The sequence below is a fragment of the Pantherophis guttatus genome, chromosome 4 (assembly GCF_059756535.1).
Source record: "Pantherophis guttatus breed Tessera chromosome 4, ASM5975653v1, whole genome shotgun sequence".
NCBI classification, from domain to species: Eukaryota; Metazoa; Chordata; class Lepidosauria; order Squamata; family Colubridae; genus Pantherophis; species Pantherophis guttatus.
In genome coordinates, this window is record NC_142066.1 from 138814256 (window position 1) to 138833960 (window position 19705).

At 38.7% G+C, this 19705-nt stretch overlaps 1 protein-coding gene across 3 annotated transcripts in view; it reads right to left on the minus strand.

Annotated features, from left to right (window-relative positions):
* Positions 1-19705, minus strand: part of MKX (mohawk homeobox) — a 60880-nt gene that overhangs the window by 32978 nt on the left and 8197 nt on the right. For all 3 annotated transcript variants that reach the window (XM_034402582.2, XM_087892908.1, XM_087892909.1), the window contains exons 3-5: positions 13013-13172; positions 5178-5331; positions 4009-4335 (exon numbers count right to left, since the gene is read on the minus strand). In XM_034402582.2, coding sequence (XP_034258473.1) covers positions 4009-4335; positions 5178-5331; positions 13013-13172 — 641 coding nt within the window. The remainder of the gene's footprint in view (positions 1-4008; positions 4336-5177; positions 5332-13012; positions 13173-19705) is intronic.

Below are 19705 nucleotides of genomic sequence, written 5' to 3' on the forward strand. Positions count from 1 at the left end.
GGCACATCTCAAATCAGATCACATTCATGTACTGTTGAATATGGCACATGCTCTCAATATTTCTTCACACTGAGGAAAATTGCATATAGAAATGAACAGGAAAGAAAAAATAAAACATGCATATGCATGAACCATTTTTAGTTAGGGAAAAGACATCTCAGATAAATAAATGCTGGAATAACTGGTTCCTATTTTTTAAACGGGCTGGCAGTGCCCCATTCTGATTTGCATGTGGTTAAAACTTTAATTGGTTAAAAGTCAATTTGCATATTCCTGAAAATATGGGTCTGTTCACCTTATAGTGGAGTCCACATTTTCTGTTTTGCATTACAGACTAATTAGAACAATACACTTGGAACACTCTAGGGCAACATAGACAGCTGTCTGAAGGACAATAGGAATTAAAATTGATTGTATCTGGAGGTCCCGAGTGAGGGAGGGCTGAACCTGGAGTACCAGTGTATGAAAATATTTACTTGGTCCTTTGAAGTCTGTAAAGAATAAGGAAGATGACCTTGTTGGAAAAATGCAAGAACCATTAATTAGCCAAAGGGAACCGAAACGTTTTTTTTAAGTCCTTATAAACAAAATAATATTTAGAAACAGCTCAGAAAGACACCTCCCTGATTCACTTGGGAATTGAAGGGACGAATGTCAGGAATGTTTGTGTGGACAGATAGCAAAGCCAAACTTGCAAAATTTGTTAATGTAGCCAAAGTAGATCTTCTAGTCTTCTATGGCACCGAATTCCTGAATTCTGGCCTACTTAGTGCAGCTGACAAAACCCCACATAACTTGATGATGCACATAAACTAAATATTTGTATCAGCACTATATATATTTTGTTATATAATTTGAATTACCTAAACAGAAGTATGTTAGAACTTCATGTCTTCTTGACCCTTTTCATTTCTAACAGTGTTCTCATATTCAGAGTTATGAAAGATGCCAAAAAATCATAACATGTCAAGAAAATGCTGCTCTAAGACATTTTCAGAAAATTTAAATTATTGGCCCAGCATTTGTAGGAGAGCTAGTGGAATTATAGAACATATTTAGAAATTGGATGCATGGGATTTTTAGTTTCTAGGGTTGTACAATTTAAGGCCCCAGAGCCACTTGCACTATACCTCATTAATAACTTGAATGAGTTCACAAAATTCTTTAAAATACTGGTACCAAATGCTAATTTTAAAGGAGGAAATGTTAAATAAACAGGAAGAGTAATCTCATTGATTAAACTAAGTTTTACCCACCCATTTCTTTGATCTCTTTCAACATGAACATTTTTCATCCAGATGGCTTCCAGGATGGCTACTGGGGATCTTACCTTTTCCCTCTTCAAAGCATATCCCTGCTTTAAAAGTAACTGTGGTGCATTACATAATGTTTTTTGTCTTGCAAATTAAATTTGTCCAGTAAAAAGAAATGTCCCTATGAATGTTAAATTTGTCTATTTAAACATGTTGCTTTATGCTTTTAAAGAGTACATTCAAAGAAAAAAGTCTCTACAAGCCTAATTCTGCACACATAGAGAGACATTAGCATGATTGTGTAACAATTTATAGCTTGTTTTTCCAAATGTTCGGCTTGTTCCTGATGTAGTGGTTAGTATACGGATGCCTCAGCCATTTCAGGAAATTTCTCCAGCTCTCAGTCAAAGCTAAAAAGCTGGCAGAAAACAGGCCAAGTCCAGTAACAATTCTATTACACAAGAGTATGCCCATTTTTAAATTCCAATTGTATAAGTATCAAAAACCAGAAGTTCACATGTCTTAAGTCACTGTGTTCTCATTTGAGCAACAATCGTTTTAAACTAAAATTTGGCAGGGGATTATCGCGTAATGTAGACCAAATGCACTTGGAATGCTGAAAAACAGCATTCAAAAACCAAGAGATTTCACTTGGAAAACACTTAAACTAGACAACCACAGCTCCTATTTTACACACTTCAAGGAAAGTCCATTGCTCAGCCCAAGACTTGGAAGGAAAACACAATAATTTTAACTTAAATGGAAGATCTACATAAGACTGAAACTCAGGGGAAGAGATCAAAGGGATGAGTTATTATTATTTATTTTTATCCAAACAATAAAAGAAGGAATACACTTTTTGAAAGTTTCTTTGAAAATATAGGAATCCAGATATAGATTATCTCTAATAGTATTCTCCAATTTGATCCTACAGATACTTTGAATTATCACTTCAGAATTCGTAGTTGACATTACTTTTGACTTTTCTTACTCTTAACCTGCCCATTCCCATCATTCACCCATATATATTTTGAGCTAAAAAAGATACTTCATATTTCACCATACTACGGTCTGTTGTCCAGTCTTCTATTACCAACTTTTCATAATCCTTTCCAAAACATCTTGTGATATTTCATTTAACTTTCCAGGAATCTTGTCCTGCTTTAAATGTAAACACATATTAAACTTGGAATGATTGATGTATTTCGGTTTGTCTGATATGTTTGGAAAATTAGAAAACCCGGGGATTGGAAGGTTGGAAGAAACTGGATGATAACTAACAGGTATGTCTTTTAGTTGACTTGTACATTAGGATGGACACAAGAGAATGAAAAAAGTAAAGCCTTTTTCAAAGAAGAGCAAACTTATTTTCTGTCCCTGAGGATAGAAAGCTTTAATTTGGGATTTACTTTAAAGCAAAATCCTGGAAGTTGTGACAAAAATTGTGAAAAGATTGCAAGACTTTGAAGAAAGGACTGTGGAAGAAATGTGAGGGTTGAAGAATGATCCCATATATGAGTGTAAAAACATGGATTTCATTATGAAGTTTCATCCATGGAATCATTCAGATGTTCAGGTTTCATTCAGAAGTGCATACGAATGCAGTTCATGGTAGGGCCAAAATTAATAGACCAGCGCAGCTTAGGGGAACATAATTTTGTCATGATGCAACAGATGAAAAATATAGGATCCATATTTATTAATAAAGCAGGCAAGAAGAGGATTTCTCATATGGAACTGTTTGACTTTGAGCCAAACCACTAGTCCAAATCACTTGAGCTGTTGGCACTGAAGATCTGGGCCAAACTCCAAGGCCTTCAGAACAATTAACCAAATAGCAGAATGGTGTAAATAGATTAAGCAGTAGCAGGATGGAGCTAACCTATCTTGATTTGGGATCAAAAATTGAAAAAGTTTCTTCTCTTATGACAATCTGCCCAGATTCCAGACCTTTCCCTCTTAACTTTCCCTGAGTTCTACGAAGTTCATCCAAAATAGAAAAAAAGACAGTCTTTCCTGTGGAGCTTCATATCAAGTAGCATGCTTTGCCATTTCAAATGTATCAGACCCAATCTATGTCTCCTTTTAAGAAAGCCCTAAAGCCCCATTAATTTATCCAAGGAATCCTGTTAACAAGACTTATTGTATTGGCAAGGACACCAATTGGAACTGAGGTTTCTTTTTCTATGGTGGAACATATTCTTTTAAAGTTGGCTTTCTAGCCTCAGTGAAACCTAGATACTTTTTTAACAGCTAGAAGTAGCGAACTACAATATTAATTACAGCATAGTCTTCTAAACCCTGAGATATTAGCATCAGCATTGGGGTGCAATGGTTCAGCAGTTAAAGACACAGATCGGGTTCGAGACCCAAGCACTGCACGATGGGATGAGCTCCCATTACTTGACCCAGCTCCTGCCTACCTAGCAGTTTGAAAGCATGCAAATGCAAGTAGATAAATAGGTACCACCTTGGTGGAAATGTAACAGCGTTCTGTGCATCTTGGTGTATAGTCATGCTGGCTGCATGACCATGGAAGTATCTCCAGACAAGGCTGGTTCCCTCAGCTAAGAAACAGAGTTGAGCACTGTCCCCTAGAATTGAACATGACTGGAAAGGGAGAAAACTTTTACCTTTACCTTCTAAACTCTGAGATATTACAAGCACATTCACCCTAAAATAGCCTTCTTTCAAAAATAGGAATAATTATGAAGGAACCAGAAAAGGAGGAGAGTCTTTGGGGAAAGGCACATACCTGTCCGGTAGACAAAAGTTCCATCAGTCTCAGAGGAGGATGGCGACACCAGTTCTTCTTCAAACTCATTAGAACTGAATGATCCAGAATGATTCCTTTGTCTTGTTTTTTCCATCAGGTCTGCATCTGTGGTCATGACATGTGTCACCGAATCATTCAGGTAGCGATTTAATAAGCTGCTTTTGTATTTAGGAGGGGCTACATAATCCTCACTGGCACTTCCTTCTGGTTTTGCTCCAGATTTTATGACAGGATTTTCTGTTTTAATCACAGCATGGTGAACCTGGGTGTTGTATTCTCCTTCATTTCGGGGAGGGTTTTCAACATCTGCAAAGAGAAGAATGATCAAGCAGAAACTTTTCTTATGTATCTTTATACTCCTAAAGAAGCATTTGGTGGAAAACGGAGATCAGATGACATTATCATGACAGTCTTTTCTAAAATCCATTTACATAGACTTCTCTAACCTGCCCCATCCTCAGTTCCCAGTTCCCAGCCACATGGGTGAAGTGTGCTTCCCACCGAAGGTTACTTATATATTACATATATATATATGAGATTCACCCCTTAAAAGCAGTGAAACAACCCCCCCCAAAAGAAACAATTTATTACATGGTTTATCTACTACGGTACTATATTTTTGGCAGTTCCCCAAAGAAACAAGACAGGGTTCATTTCATACATAATTTATCTTTGCAGTAGTGGGACTGCTGCAATTGCTATAGAAGACAAATATTTTTGTGTAAATATACAGTGAACTCCCTCTTGTCTCTTAATACATTTATAACTGGGCTTTAAGAAAGATTAGTTCAAATAATTCAGAAAGAATTGACATTCTCCTGCCAAACTTAACTTTTGGGAAGAAGTTCTTGCAGGAGAGGGCATCAAATGGGCATAAGATTTCTTCCTTTTCTACAAAACCATCATTGCATCTTAAGCAAACAATATAGTCCATCTGGACATATATAGGCTTTTAATCTTTGAAGTGATTTTTTTAGAGACATTCATTCTTCTTCAGTCCAGGAAGATGCTGCTTATTGGACATAGTTGAGGAGCACAGATCAAGGCAAAAACAGCATGCAAGACTATACTGACTTCTTGAGAAATAATAATTATTTTCAATTTTACAGACTTTTTATAGAGACAACTTGAAAGTATCAAAAACAAACCTTCAGAACATGAATCATCACTGCTTACGCTAAGCCGCTCAGCATTTCCTTGAACATACTTATTGTATAGTTTTATTCGTAAAGCCCAGCTGAGATCCGGTTGGCGGACAGTATTTTTAAGACGCCGCCTTGCATTGGCAAACCAATTAGACACCTAAATAAAAGACAAATGCATCAAATTTGTCTTTGACCCAGAACATTGAGAACTGATTTTCTCCTCTGTAAATGCGATGAAAGAAGTATAAAAGGCAGACAAATGATTCATAGTTCTATTTCAACAACAATTATATGGGCACTGGAAAAACATGATATCAAGTTCTATATCTATCAATTATTAAATAAAAGGTCAATCTGTGCTCCTGCAAGTCTTGCTGAATTCTGGTAAAAAAAAACAGCATATATTGAAAAAAAGATGTGAATTAGCTCAAAAATATCCAGAGAGCCACCTGCTACCTACTTCTGTAAAATGACCAACAATAGAACCTTAAATTGCAGAATCCCACATCCAAATAGGAAGTGGGTGGCTATATAACTAGGCTATTGAATGCAAGAGACAGATGCAATTTTTCAGGCTTTCAGAGTGCTAGATCAGTTATTCTGGTTCCTATAACCCATATCAGCTTCCCATTTCTGCTGATCACGACCCACTAATGGATATTCCTTATGCCAAAAAGTACCATGGGATCAGCACAGGAACACTTATTATTCTGCAACACAAATTTAGATGAACCAATGTTTGGACTGTATATACTTTCTGAATTCTTTGTTGAATAGTCTGTGTTAATGATTGTACCATTTATTTTTGGGGAGGGGGGAGTAAAGAGAGAGAGAGAGAAAGATTTGTTGGCTTAATAGCTGCATAAGCATCTTCTGTCACGTGAAGAGATTTATCCACGTAGCTCTTGATACAGGCAATATAAAACTAGCGTGATTTATATGCATGCACCTCCGTTTCATGGAAAAAGCCAAAATGAAGCCTTGTGCACTCAAGATTTCCATGTCAATAGCAAGCATTATTCACATGAATATGAACAGCTCCCTGTTTCAAAGTGTTCCAGCAGGCAGTAAAGTCCAACATGAAATAGGGTTATCTTAAGAAAAAGTATCTTCAACCCCCAAATATTTGAATTTTGGATGTTGTCTTTTCCTCATCAAAACAATTATGAAATCATCGTCATTTTTTACCATTTAGGAACTAAAGGAAATAAGCTCACAATTCGTACGGCCTAGAACAGGAGAAAAGAAGTGGTTACTCCAAGCATTGTAGCAAAAAATAGAAATTTTAAAAAGCTGTATTTGATGCAATTGTTCAGTGATGGTAAACCTTTTTGGCACTGAGTGCCCAAACTGGAACGTGTGCATGTGGGCAAGCGCCTGAGCGCTGGGAACCCAAAGACTAGCTGGCCGGTGCACATGCGGTCGCCCAGCCAGCTGGTCTTCGGGTTTCTGGCACATGCATGCATGCTGGCCAGTAAGTCTTTGCATGCGCCTTTTTCGGGTAATTTTCAGGCCGTTTTTCAGGCCATTTTCAGTCTGGTTTTTTGGACAAAGAAACACCCTGGAAATGGCCCGAAAACAACCTGAAAAGTGGCCTGAAAATGACCTGAGAATGATCCAGAAAAGGCCGGGAAACAGCCTGAAAAATGCCCTGTTTTTTGGCTGCTTTTGGCTGTTTTTCAGGCCATTTTGAGGCCATTTTCTGGTGCTCCGGCACCGGCAAAGACCGGCTGGTCGGTGCACATGTGCGCACCCGAAACCAGAAGAGAAGCTGGTGATGGTGCACATGCCCACAGAAAGGGGTCTGCGTGCCACCTATGACCATAGGTTCACCATCACGGCAATAGTTGGTTAAGGAGCTATTTTTAGTATTCCGTTTCACTCAACCAATACAGTCAATTTAGAGTTGATAAATACTGCATTAGTTATTGGTTTCTCAGGACTGTCATTACCATCTCTTGTTTGGCTTCTAACTTTCTTAAAAATACTACATTTCTGTTCATATGAATTGGTCCTATTCCAGAAGCATGTAAAGCCTGAAATAAAACAATTGCATATAGTTTCAAACCCACAGTCACCACCAGATTGTTAACTAGGGCGTCCATCAGAGCTTCCAAAGGTGCCAGAAGCACATGTTTAAGCTTTGTAGTTTCCCCTGATTGTCCTGGACCCAAACACATAGCTGACCTCTACCTTCCTCCCTCTCTCTCTCTGTTATCAAATAATTTTCCGTTTCCATGATATGGCCTGCAAGTGTGTACTGCAGCAAATTTCTGCATTTCATGAATACCTAGAATGATGAAGCAGTTTTAGGAATCCTGTATGGGCTACCTCTAGTTCCATCTTGGAACAAAAGGCAGGTTACAAAATGCCGTAACAGAGCAAATAAAATTAGAAGGATGAATTGTTCTTAGCTGGACTAGGAAAATTGTAGCTGTTCAGACTTGGAATGATGTTAAACACTGTGGGCCACAATTCCCATAATTACTGAGCAACAGGGCCAAATGCACTGTGCTCTCACAAAACAGGAGGCTCTGAAGCTGGAGAAAGTGTGGATTAACCTAAGAATTTTTTTTTACATGCCCTTCATTCTGTTTTGCTTTTTTTTCCTTCTTCTTATTTACTATTATGATAAACTGTTTCTACTCAGCAAATGTATTTTTCAGGTGGTTTTAGGGCAGGTCTCCCATTTTCCAATGCATTAAATAAACATCATACTTAAAATATAAATCATAAAGTACGTTCCTATCTTTATCTCCTTTGAAGGGAAAAGATTACTAGGATATTGCAGATCGTATTGCACAAGGATAAACATCTAAAGGAGCAATTTCTCCAAACTGTGTTCTCCAGATGTGTGGGTCAATAATAGAATGAAAGTTTTGCTGAAAGTTTTGAGAGTTGAAGTTCAAGACATCTGAAGATTGGAGATGATTGAAAGGGAGAAGATGGCTCACCTAAGTGATTCTCTCTTCCTGAGTAAATTATATCCTATGCAGTATATGCTTTTGCATAGCTGAATATTGCCAGAGCCCCAGAAGCTCAAAAGTAAGCCATTAGTCATACTGTGGCAAATCATATTCAACAATAAAGCCATTCATATTTCTCCTTCTGGAAAGAATGTTCAGCTTTTTTTTTTTTTTATTCCTAGGAATGGCTAAAACCAAATTTAAAATAAAATAAATCCACCCCTACGGGAATAGTGCAAATGAAAACATGACATACAGCATTCATTGCAAATTAGCAGGACAAATTGCTAGCCTCCAAATTGAGGGCTAATTGGTGAGATAAATATAGGCTGCGGCTTTTAGTTGAATATGGCTTCCCGCTCTAGTTCTGTAGTTTCGTAGTATAATGTTTCTGGCTCTAAAGCAAATGGGAGAAGAGGGAGTCTAGAAGTTACATGAATTAGGCACCGTATTCAGCTGCACTTCAGCTATTCAGATTTCCCCCAAAAATCTTCTATTAGAAACCTTCTTCCTTTTCTTAAGCCAAAATTAGCTAATATAGGGACAATTTGCTTGTTTGTTGGTTAATATGCTACCAGGAACTCAGACAAGAAAATGGCATCATTTCTCTCTCTCTCTCTCTCTCTCTCTCTCTCTCTCACACACACACACACACACACACACACACACACACACACAGAGAGAGAGAGAGAGAGAGAGAGAGAGAGAGAGAGAGAGAGAGAGAGAGAGAGAGAGAGAGAGAGAGAGAGAGAGAAATCTCCTGTGGGGCAGGATTGACTGAAGGAATGGCCCCAAGTCCCTCAGTGAAATTCCATGGCTGAGTTGAAGTTGGATCTCCAAGTCCTAGTTTACTACTTTTATCATCTTAAATTAGGGTTTCCCAACCTTGGCAATTTTCAGGTATATGGACTTTAACTTCCAGAATTACACAGCCAGCATAGCCATTGCCAAAAATTCTAGGAGTTGAAACCCACTCACCTTTAAAATGCCATGATTGGGAAATAGATTATTGGGAAAACAATAGATTCTGTTTTCCACGAGAAACTCAATGTAAATTTTTCCAACTTGCTTGTAATGCATGTGGTACTTTACTTACTTACTTACTTACTTACTTACTTACTTACTTACTTACTTACTTACTTACTTACCCAGTTATTTACTTACTTGTAGTGAATAAAATTGAGAGGGTGTACAAAACCTTTGCTTTCTCTGTCACTCTATAATGTCTACTTTTACTTTTACTTCATCAGGATTTCCATCTAACTAAATGTCCCAAGCTAGTACATGGTCAGTGGTGTCTAGTTATACTTAATAAGTTGCGTATGATTGTGGGATTAAAGGAAAAGCATCTGTAGCTAGAAAATTGTTAGCTAAAGAAAAAGGCTAGTAAGAAGTATTAGAGCTCCTCCCCAGCTGGATTCAGAAAACTTATCTTTTGCTTACAATTTAGCATTCTTTTGGTTGCATAATCCCAAATCCCAGATAAGAGATTATAAATACAATCTTCTTCTGATAGAAGTAACAGAAGTAATAAACATTCAGAAAGAGAAGCAACAACAAGCATTGCTAATAGGAAAATATTTACATGGTATGATTTCTTTGTATTAAGACTGCAAAATTGACATGATTAAAAAGACTTTCCACCCTTGTATTAAATATTCAAATATATATATAATACACATAATGAATGCAGTAACTAGTGTTGATACTATAATGCCCTGATATGGCCACACTTGAAATACTGCATCCAATTTTGGTCGCCACAATGTAAAAAAAGATGTTGAAACTCTAGAAAGAGTGCAGAGAAGAGCAACAAAGATCATTAGGGGACTCGATGCTAAAACATAAAGAATGGTTGCTGGAACTGGGTATGTCTAGTGTTATGAAAAGAAGGACTAGGGGTGACATGATAGCAGTGTTCCAACATCTCAGGGGCTGCCACAAAGAAGAGGGAGTCAAGCTATTCTCCAAAGCACCAGAGGGCAGGACAAAAAGCAATGGGTGGAAACTAATCAAGGAGAGAAGCAACCTAGAATAAGAAGAAGTTTCCTGACAGGTAGAACAATTAATCAGTGAAACAACTTGCCTCCAGAAGTTGTGAATGCTCCAAAACTGGAAATTTTAAAAAGAAATTGGACAATCATTTGTCTGAAATGGTATAGGGTTTCCTGCTGAGCAGGGAGTTGGACTAGAAGACCTCCAAGGTCCCTTCCAACTCTGTTATTCTATTTTAACTTAAACTGAAGATCGAAGATCCAAAATAACATAATATGGACCTCCAGGGATGTTATACTAAGTCTAAGACATAAAGCTAAGAGGCTATGAGAGATAACTTTAGGAATGTCCTTAGGGGGCTTTAGATTCACCACAAATATAAAGAGTTCCTTTATACGCAAGGCAAATTATTTCAGAGATTTTTTTTTCTTCACGCTCATATTTATGGAGTCTTAATGCAATCTTACTCATATTTACCCAGCACCGAATTCCACTAAGTTCAGTGGGTTTTAGGACAAGGCAGATCGGCTTCATATTGCAATTTAAATTGGCTACAATTAATAACAATAATCAACTGTGGTGGGTTATGAGAGGATTTTTTTTCCTCCCAATTTGGCACCAATCCCATCATAAGAAAGATTTGACTGAAACTGAAATAAAACCGTAGCTCTAACGCTGTATCAATTTAACCAAATAAAACTAACATAGCAACGTGTTACAGAATTTGACAGAATGATGCAAAGGAAAAGGTCAACCTTATTACATGGAATGCATGACAAGGAAATGCAGATCATGAGAACACTTTTTTTGGTCAACTCCAGAAGTGTCCTGGCACTTAACAATCCTAGATTAAAGTCAGTCACCCAACACTATTTGATCATCTGGAATGCACAGCTTCAAGGAATGAGAACTATTTTTCAAATGCATATTAAAACATGACCCAGTTCTCAAGATAAAATAATGTCGGTTTGAGTTGGTGTGGTTGCAGAGAAATTATTCTACATTCAGGTGTGACTTGAAATTTGCCTTTGTTATTCTTGAAGATTGGCTTCTTATAATCAATAATCAGATCTCAACCACAATTCATTCTCTCCTTTTCTTTCCCTTCATGCAGATTGCTGGACCAAGCATAGAAGAAGCATCTGTAATGTTTTATTATAGTTCTTTTGTTTGTTTTTTGTTTGTTTGTTTTCAGACCATGTGCTTCTGTCAAATAAGATAGATTGACAATAAAATGAAGCATTTTTCTTGTTAACCAAATATGCAGTTTAATTTCTGTGGAACATATTGCCATGAAAAGCTAAGACGGCAAACGACCACACTTAATAAAAGTCCTTCAAAAAAAGGGGGGGGGAATTAATGGGAGTATCCAGTGGTGGGATTCAAGTAATTTAACAACCGGTTCTCTGCCCTAATGATTTCTTCCAACAACCAGTTCACCAAACTGCTCAGAAAGTTAACAACCGGTTCTCCCGAAGTGGTGTGAACTGGCTGAATCCCACCACTAGGAGTATCCAATTTATTCCTAAACAGCCAAAGAAGTCAAATGATAAGGTTGATTAGAATAAACACATATCTCCATACCTGCCTAACTTTTATTATACACCATTTCAAAATAGACTTGATACAACAAAATTCCCAAGGAGCCATGGTGGCGCAGTGTTTAGAAAAGCAGGCTAATTCTGCTCACTGCCAGGAGTTTGATCTTGACAGGCTCAAGGTTGATTCAGCCTTCCATCCTTCCGAGGTTGGTAAAATGAGGAGTCAAGATTGATGAGGCAAGATGCTGACTCTGTAAACCGCCTAGAGAGGGTTGTAAAGGACTATGGAGCTGTATATAAGTCTAAGCACTATTGTTATTGCTAAGAAATCACAATTAAAGCCAAAACATAGAAATCAAATACTTGATTTACTATTACTGCAGTATTCCCCAACCTAATTTCCTCCACCCTGTTCAAGTGAGCTCCGTCCAACCAAACACTATTATGGATGCTACAGTCCCACATATATAGACAGTCATGTTGATGTAATAAATGTCATCTGGAAGCCTAAATCAAGCTATCTTAGTTTCTAGAGGAATTATTTAATTTACTCATACAATAATGGTTTCTTGCCATAGTTTAATTACCAACTTTCTTCCAGTATCAATAGTGTTAAGGCAGAGGTAGATAGATACTTATTTCTGGAACAGAGCAAAACAATAAAATCAGATTAATATTCAGATAAAAGCTTGTGGCTGCTGCTTTTTTGGAACGAAATAGCTGGTATTCGGTTTCCATTTAATTGGACAGAAAAATAAATTTACATGTACATGAAAGAGCAGCTGAAGTACACTCCAGCTGCACTTAGAATTCCAGTTGTTTGTTCAAAACCATTGGAAGACACGAGATTGGGGGAAACTTATAGGACAGATGTGCATCTTTCCAGATTGAAAATCATACTTGACCTTTGAATGGCAATCTGGGTTATACTCTCAATAATACTAAAATTAAACATGGTTAATATTACTCTCCAATTATTACAGCCCTGCAAAATTTGTCACTCTAGGAACAGAATGTTCAAGAGAGCTCCCAAGTATTCTTCTGAAACATGCCAAAACTTTTCCTGTCTTACGGAAGTTTGGCAGTTTTTGAAAGTAAATCTTCCAAGTCTGGTTTCAAGAATTTACTTCCAGAAATCAACAAACCTCCTGAATGGGATTATCTGAAGGGAGATGGAGCATTCTGGAGTGCCACTCCTACGTAAACACATTTTTACTCTTCTCTATTAGTCCTCCTCTTTCTATTACATAAAAAAAAAGTTTATAACTTGCTGGTACATCTGATGGCAACCAATCAGACTTTTTAAATCAGAGTCTACAGAGTATTTTCTTCTTACCTGGACCAGAGTCATCTGGGAGCCAAGAGCCAGCAAGATCTTCTCTGTCTTAGTTGGGTAGGGATTATCCCGGTGCTTATACAACCACTGCTTCAATGGTCGTGCCATATCCTGCAGAGCCTGGCGCTTGTGTCTCACCTTCCCACTGTTCTGCCGGGCGCTGTGAATGAGGTAAGAGAGAGGGGAGAGAAAGAGGTATATTGAGATTCTTTGCCTCCTAGGTTTCAGGAGGAAAGGGAAGAGAGCTATGCATTCATACGACCAGTCATGGGATGGAGAAGAAAAAGAGCATCAGTGAGTCATGAAAGGGAATTGTTCCTCATGATTGTATGTATCAGGTTTCCCCAATGTGCTACTCCAATCCAGGGTTGAGAATGGAACTGATCAAATGTTCTGCAAAAATGACCTCTAGGCTTTCGTTTGTGGAAGACTGATCTATAGCTTCTCCCTTTCCCCAAGTCAGAACAGCAGACATAGACTCTAATCAATGTGGAAGGAGTTACTTTTATTCACTCAGTGTAAACGTTAAAGGTGTAATTCAGCCTTTCCCAACTAGTTTATCCTTCCAATGGAGGAGGGGATTGGATTACAACCCCTCCTAAACATGTTGGTGAATGTTAGGTTGGGATAAATTGATTTATGGCTTTGAATAAATGCATGTGAATTTATAGAGGTTCTGGTACCTATCGTGATGATTTTCCATTGTTTGTGACATCAACGCACCTCAAATGGAATACCCTTGGCACATAAAATATTTTGTTATACACCATGAGGAGTTATTTTTATGAGATGGTAGCTAGATAAATTATTCATAAATAAATGAATAAAATTATATTTTAAAATACTGTATTTAATCAGCAATTTTAATGCTCAGATAATGGCTTTAATACTCAATCCATCCAAAGGCAACTGTACTAAACAAGTTTATGAAGGATATAGTCCAAATTAAGTGTGTGATGGACTATCTTATATTCCTATCTTTTATCTTATGACTATGAAGATAAAAGTGATTCAAAACAATTTAGGACTATTTAACTTTTAACGTATTGGCTAGCTTCACAGCACACTTTAAGACATGGCAACATTACCTATGGTTTGTTAAATATACAGCTCTCAGGATTAGCAGAAAAAATTTAAGCCATAAATCATAATGGCAGGCTCAAGCAATAGCCTATGCCAGAATCAAATAAGCTACATTATGGCTTCCCATATACAGATTCCCATTAGAGGCCCTGTTAATGCTAACGTAACCAGAGACTAAGCTCTTTATGCCCTCCATAACACAAATAATTGTATTGTTTTCTAACTAAAAACAGTCCTCAACTTATAATCATTCATTTAATGACCATTCAAAGCTATTATGTCACTTAAAAAGTGACATATGACCAGTTTTCCCACTTAGGAACCATTTCACCCTCTCCGTAGTCCCATCATTAAAATTCAGACACTTGGCAACTGGCAATATTTACAATGGTTGCAGTGTCCAAGGGTCACGTGATCACCATTTGCGACCTTCACAGACATCTTGTGACAAAGTCAATGTGGATTTACATTAATGGCTGCATGATTCATTGAATAACTGCAGTGATTCACTTAACAAATATGGCAAGTAAAGTCATAAAACGGGACAAAACTCACTTCACAACTGCCTTGCCAAGCAATGGAAATTCTGGTCCCAGCTGTGATCATAAGTGGAGGACTACAGGTAGTCCTCAACTTACAACCACAACTGAGCCCGAAATGTATGTTGTCCAATGAGAAATTTGTTAAGTGAGTTTTGCCCAATTTTACGACTTTTCTTGCCACATTTGTTAAGTGAATCACTGCAGTTGTTAAATTAATAACATGCTTGTTAAGCGAATCTGGTTTCCCCGTTGACTTAGCTTGTCAGGAGGCGACTACATGACTCCTGGACACTGCAACTGGCATAAATGTGAGTCAATTGTCAAGCATTCAAATGTAAATCACGTGGCCATGGGGATGCTAAAATGGTTGTAAGCGTGAAAAACATGACATATTTCAGTGATGTTGTAACTTTGAACGGTCACTAAGTGAACTGTTGTAAACTGAGGACGTCTTGTATCTATAATACATCATTCTTTTTGTGAATAGGAGCTTCCCTTCTCCCCTCCCTCCAAGTTTTCTCTTGCTAGGGGTTGAATATGGATACAGCAGAATTATCAGTGGTGGGTTGCCCCCGGTTCAGACCGGTTTGCAAGAACCGGTAGTAAAACCAGCGGGAGGCTCTGCCCACTGACCCAGACATCATCATAGGTGATCTGTGCATGCGAATGCGTGTGTGAGCGATGCGAACCGATAGTAAAGGTAAGTAGAACCCACCCCTGAGAATTATGGATACAGCCACCCTGAATTTCAGCTCCATTGGTTTTGTCTGTTTTGGCTTCTTAGGTTTGGAATGTCTTATTGCTGTCAAGCAACTGTCTTTTCACAGGAATGCGATCAGGGGTGCTATTCAGCAGGTTCTGACAGGTTCTGGAGAACGCTGGCAGAAATTTTGAGTAGTTCAGAGAACCAGTAAATACCACCTCTGGCTGGCCCCAGAATGAGGTGGGAATGGAGATTTTGCAATATCCTTCCTCCAGGAGTGGGGCAGGAATAGGGATTTTGCAGTATCCTTCCCCTGCCACACCCACCAAGCCACTTCCACCAAGCCACGCCACGCCCACAGAATCGGTAGCATAAAAATTTGAATTCCACCACTGAATGTGATTAAAATAATTCCAACTTCAGCTGGATTATCAGTACCATCCTAGAAGTCACAATGATAAATGGGAATATACTCTGGAGTCTTTTCTAACATATTCTTGTCATTGTACATGATCAATGGTAATTACAAGCAACATAAAGGAGAGCCCTGCTGGTTAAACTAAAGGTCAATTGATTCCAAATATTTCCCAGAAGGATCTCTGAGACATATGGGCCAACTGAGGCATGAAGGCCACAGTTCTTTAAACAAAGATCTAAAGGCATTCAGAGCAGCCCACAAATACAGACATATGAGGGAGTGTGGATTTACAAACTATGCATAATCATTTATTCAGGTTTTATGGAAGAATAAGCAGAGAGGAGCTTGTTTATTCCTTAACATGTTTACCTCTCTAACTGTATTAAAAAAAAAAACCATCTTGACTAGCTATAACAGTTTTGATAGTTCTCCACACATTCATAAAATCAAAATAACATTGCAGAAAGCAAATATATAAGCATGCGAAGCAAGAGCAAAATTCAGCCCCAAGGGATGGAGAAAAAAAGGAGTTGCCAAATTGGAGGCTTTGATAATTTAAATACCATCGTCCAGTTCTGGCCTGCATACTATCTCAACTTCTTATGAAGATAAAAGATCTTTCTCAAGTAAGGAAGCTGTTAAAATGTTGTCTGACCTTGGAAGGGAGATTTGAGAAGAAAAAAAAATGCAGACAAAACAGTGTTTGCTAACAGAAAACATTTGGTATTTGACACAAGCCTTTAGCTTTTCTCTCCACTGGGATAGAGATGCAGCCAAAGTAAGCAACTTCAGCAATCTTCTCCAATGTAGACCTTTTCAGTCATGTTGGAGAAAATGTCAGAAGTTGCCATCCCATTATTTCCAGGGCAGTGAAGAGTAAAGAGTTGGCTTAATCAACACTCTCTCCTGCACTGTTCTTTCAATTCTACCTTTAAACAAGGGATCTACTACCCTGAGCATCTAGCAATATGGATACTATTAGGATGCAACTCACCCCAGTAGAAGCAGCAAGAGGAGAGCACAAAAGCACAAAGAATTGCCCATGAATTAGTATCAGTCCAACAGACAACACTAATAACAGTAAGTGGATCTTACTCCCAAACCCATACAATCAATGGGAGGTGACTGGGCTTTTTAATAATTGCCTCCATAATGGGGACGTGTAGCAGGAGTGAAATCCAGCACGTTCTGACAGGTTTTGGAGAACCGGTAGAGGAAATTTTGAGTAGTTCGGAGAACTGGCAAATACCACCTCTGGCTGGCCCCAAATTGGGGAGGGAATGGGGATTTTGCAATTTCCTTCCCTCAGGCGTGGGGTGGGAATGGAGATTTTGCAGTATCCTTCCCCTGCCACGCCCACCAAGCCACGCCCACCAAGCCACACCATGCCCACCAAGCCGTGCCCACATAGTAAAAAAAATTGGATTTCACCACTGACATGTAGGATAGTATTTCACAATCTCAGCAGTTTAAAGCTGTGTGAACTTCAATTCCCAGAATTCCCTAGGTAGCATGCTGTGGAATTCTGAGAGCGGAAGACCATACTTCATAAAGTTGCTGACCTTCAAAAACATTGGTGTAGAGCAGGGGTGTTAAACTCAAGGCCCGGGGGCTGGATCTGGCCTGTGGGATGCTTAGATCTGGCCAGTGGTGAGATGTAAAATTTGTTACTACTGGTTCTGTGGGTGTGGCTTGGTGGTGGTGGTGGGTAATGTGACTGGGTGGGCGTGGCCAACTTTTTTTTTTTACTTTTTTAAAGCATTTTTTTACAGCCCATTCAGGCAAATAGGTTGTACAAATTGCTTTTAAAAGGTTTTAAAAAGGCTCTGACGATCACAGCTGTGGCGCGCGATCGTCAGAGCCGTTTTTTACCTTTTAAAAGCATTTTTTTACAACCTATTTGGCAGAATAGGTTGTAAAATAATGCTTTTAAAAGTAAAAAAAGGAGACTCTGACAATCACAGCTTTGGTGCGTGATTGTCAGAGCCTTTTTTTTTTACTTTTAAAAACATTTTTGTACAACCTATCGGGGCCAATAAGTTGTAAAAAAATGCTTTTAAAAGGTTAAAAAAAGGCTCTGACGATCACAGCTGTGCTAGCCGAAAACGGAGCTTGGGAGCCCATTTTTGCTGGCAGAGTGCTCAGGCCACCACAGCTGCCTCTGACACAAGTGACGTTGAGTTGGCCACACCCATTCTGGCCACACCCACTTTGCCCCCCCCAAGGTCAAACACAACCCTGATGCAGGCCTCAATGAAATCTAGACTAGATTTCACTAGAGGTGGGTTTCAGCAGGTTCTGACCAGTTCTGAAGAACCGGTAACGGAAATTTTGAGTAGTTCAGAGAACCGGTAGTAAAAATTCTGACTGGCCCCGCCCCCATCTATTCTCTGCCTCCCAAGTCCCAGCTGATCGGGAGGAAATGGGGATTTTGCAGTAACCTTCCCCTGGAGTGGGTGGGAATGGAGATTTTACAGTATCCTTCCCCTGCCACGCCCACCAAACCATGCCCACCAAGCCATGCCACGCCCACCAAGCCACACCCACAGAACCGGTAGTAAAAAAATTTGAAACCCACCACTGTTTGACAACCCTGTATAGAGGGACAGTTTCATCTTCTCCACTTTTCCTTAAGCAATTGAGCATTTTCATATATATTTGAAACTAGGCAAATCTGTCTCAGTGGGAGACCACACGTAAATTCCCAGGCACACCATTTTTGTAAGTTACATCATGGACCATGTGCTGCTTAAAGCAAACTGGACCTAAATTAACCTGTGCTTAACTAAAATAAAACCTGGTACAAGAAAGGCAAGGTTAAAAATCTACCAAATCTAAAATGAATGCTTTCTTTGAATGAGCTTTTGTAAAGAAACCTAGTTTATTTTCAGTCATTATTCTACTGCTGCTTTAGAGTTCACAATCTGGTAGGCAGGCAGGGCAGCTAAGCAGCCATGTAGTCTTTGAGTCATGCGCTGGAAGCCAAGGTAGGAGCAGGAATAAGAGTAGCAAAACTATCCTGGACCAGAGAAAAACATGTATTATAAGTAGAGTTAAATTTAATTATATACAGTCAATATCACTCTTCTATACATAATACGTTCTCCTTTCCTTCTATTCCAGTTAATATTTAGTATTAATATTTGGAGATAACCTAGGGGTGTACCCAAGGTTTTAGTGGTTTCTACAGTCTTCATTTTCACAGCTGCATTATACAATATGCTTGTTGAACACACTGTGAGCCAAGCTGAAGACAGTAGATGGCTCTGTTATGGTAGGTAACAATAGGGGATGTCCTCCCAAGATCAACAATGTCTTCATAGGAAAAGTTTTCACTAGTTTGGAGCAGGAGATAAAGAATTAAATTCTACACATACATATCCCTTTCTCCAGTTGCTTCTACTTGTATTTTAAAAGAAGACAGCAGACCTCAGATCAAAACTCCCAAAGCCAACTGGTAAATATATAATCAGAGGGGCATGAAGAGTCCAGGACCTGGGAGAAGATGTTACAAAGCAAAGTCTCAGTTTGGCTATGAGCCCCAGACATGAACCAGGAAGCTGAGATCAATTTGCAGGACAAGAGAGTGTGATGGGAAGCAACCTAACTATTCTTGCTTTCTGATAACACAACACAAATATTTTGCATATTGTTTATCTCGGGGCAAACCTTCTCTTGAGAATTATTTTGTGAAAACATTCCAGCATATTCCCACAATTCCAAAACAGGGCAGCCAATTCCCCAAAGTGAGGAACTTGGTTTAACCAAGTGTGGCTAATGGGACCTGGTTTTGAGATCAAGCAATTTTTACACATTTGACTATTCAAGATATTCGGATAATAACTTCCTTCCCACTTCTAAAAGTCTTACATCGGTTTATAACTAATTATTAAGGGGAGCACGTGACAGTAATTTCTGCACTTGACCAATCTTAAATGAAATTAAAT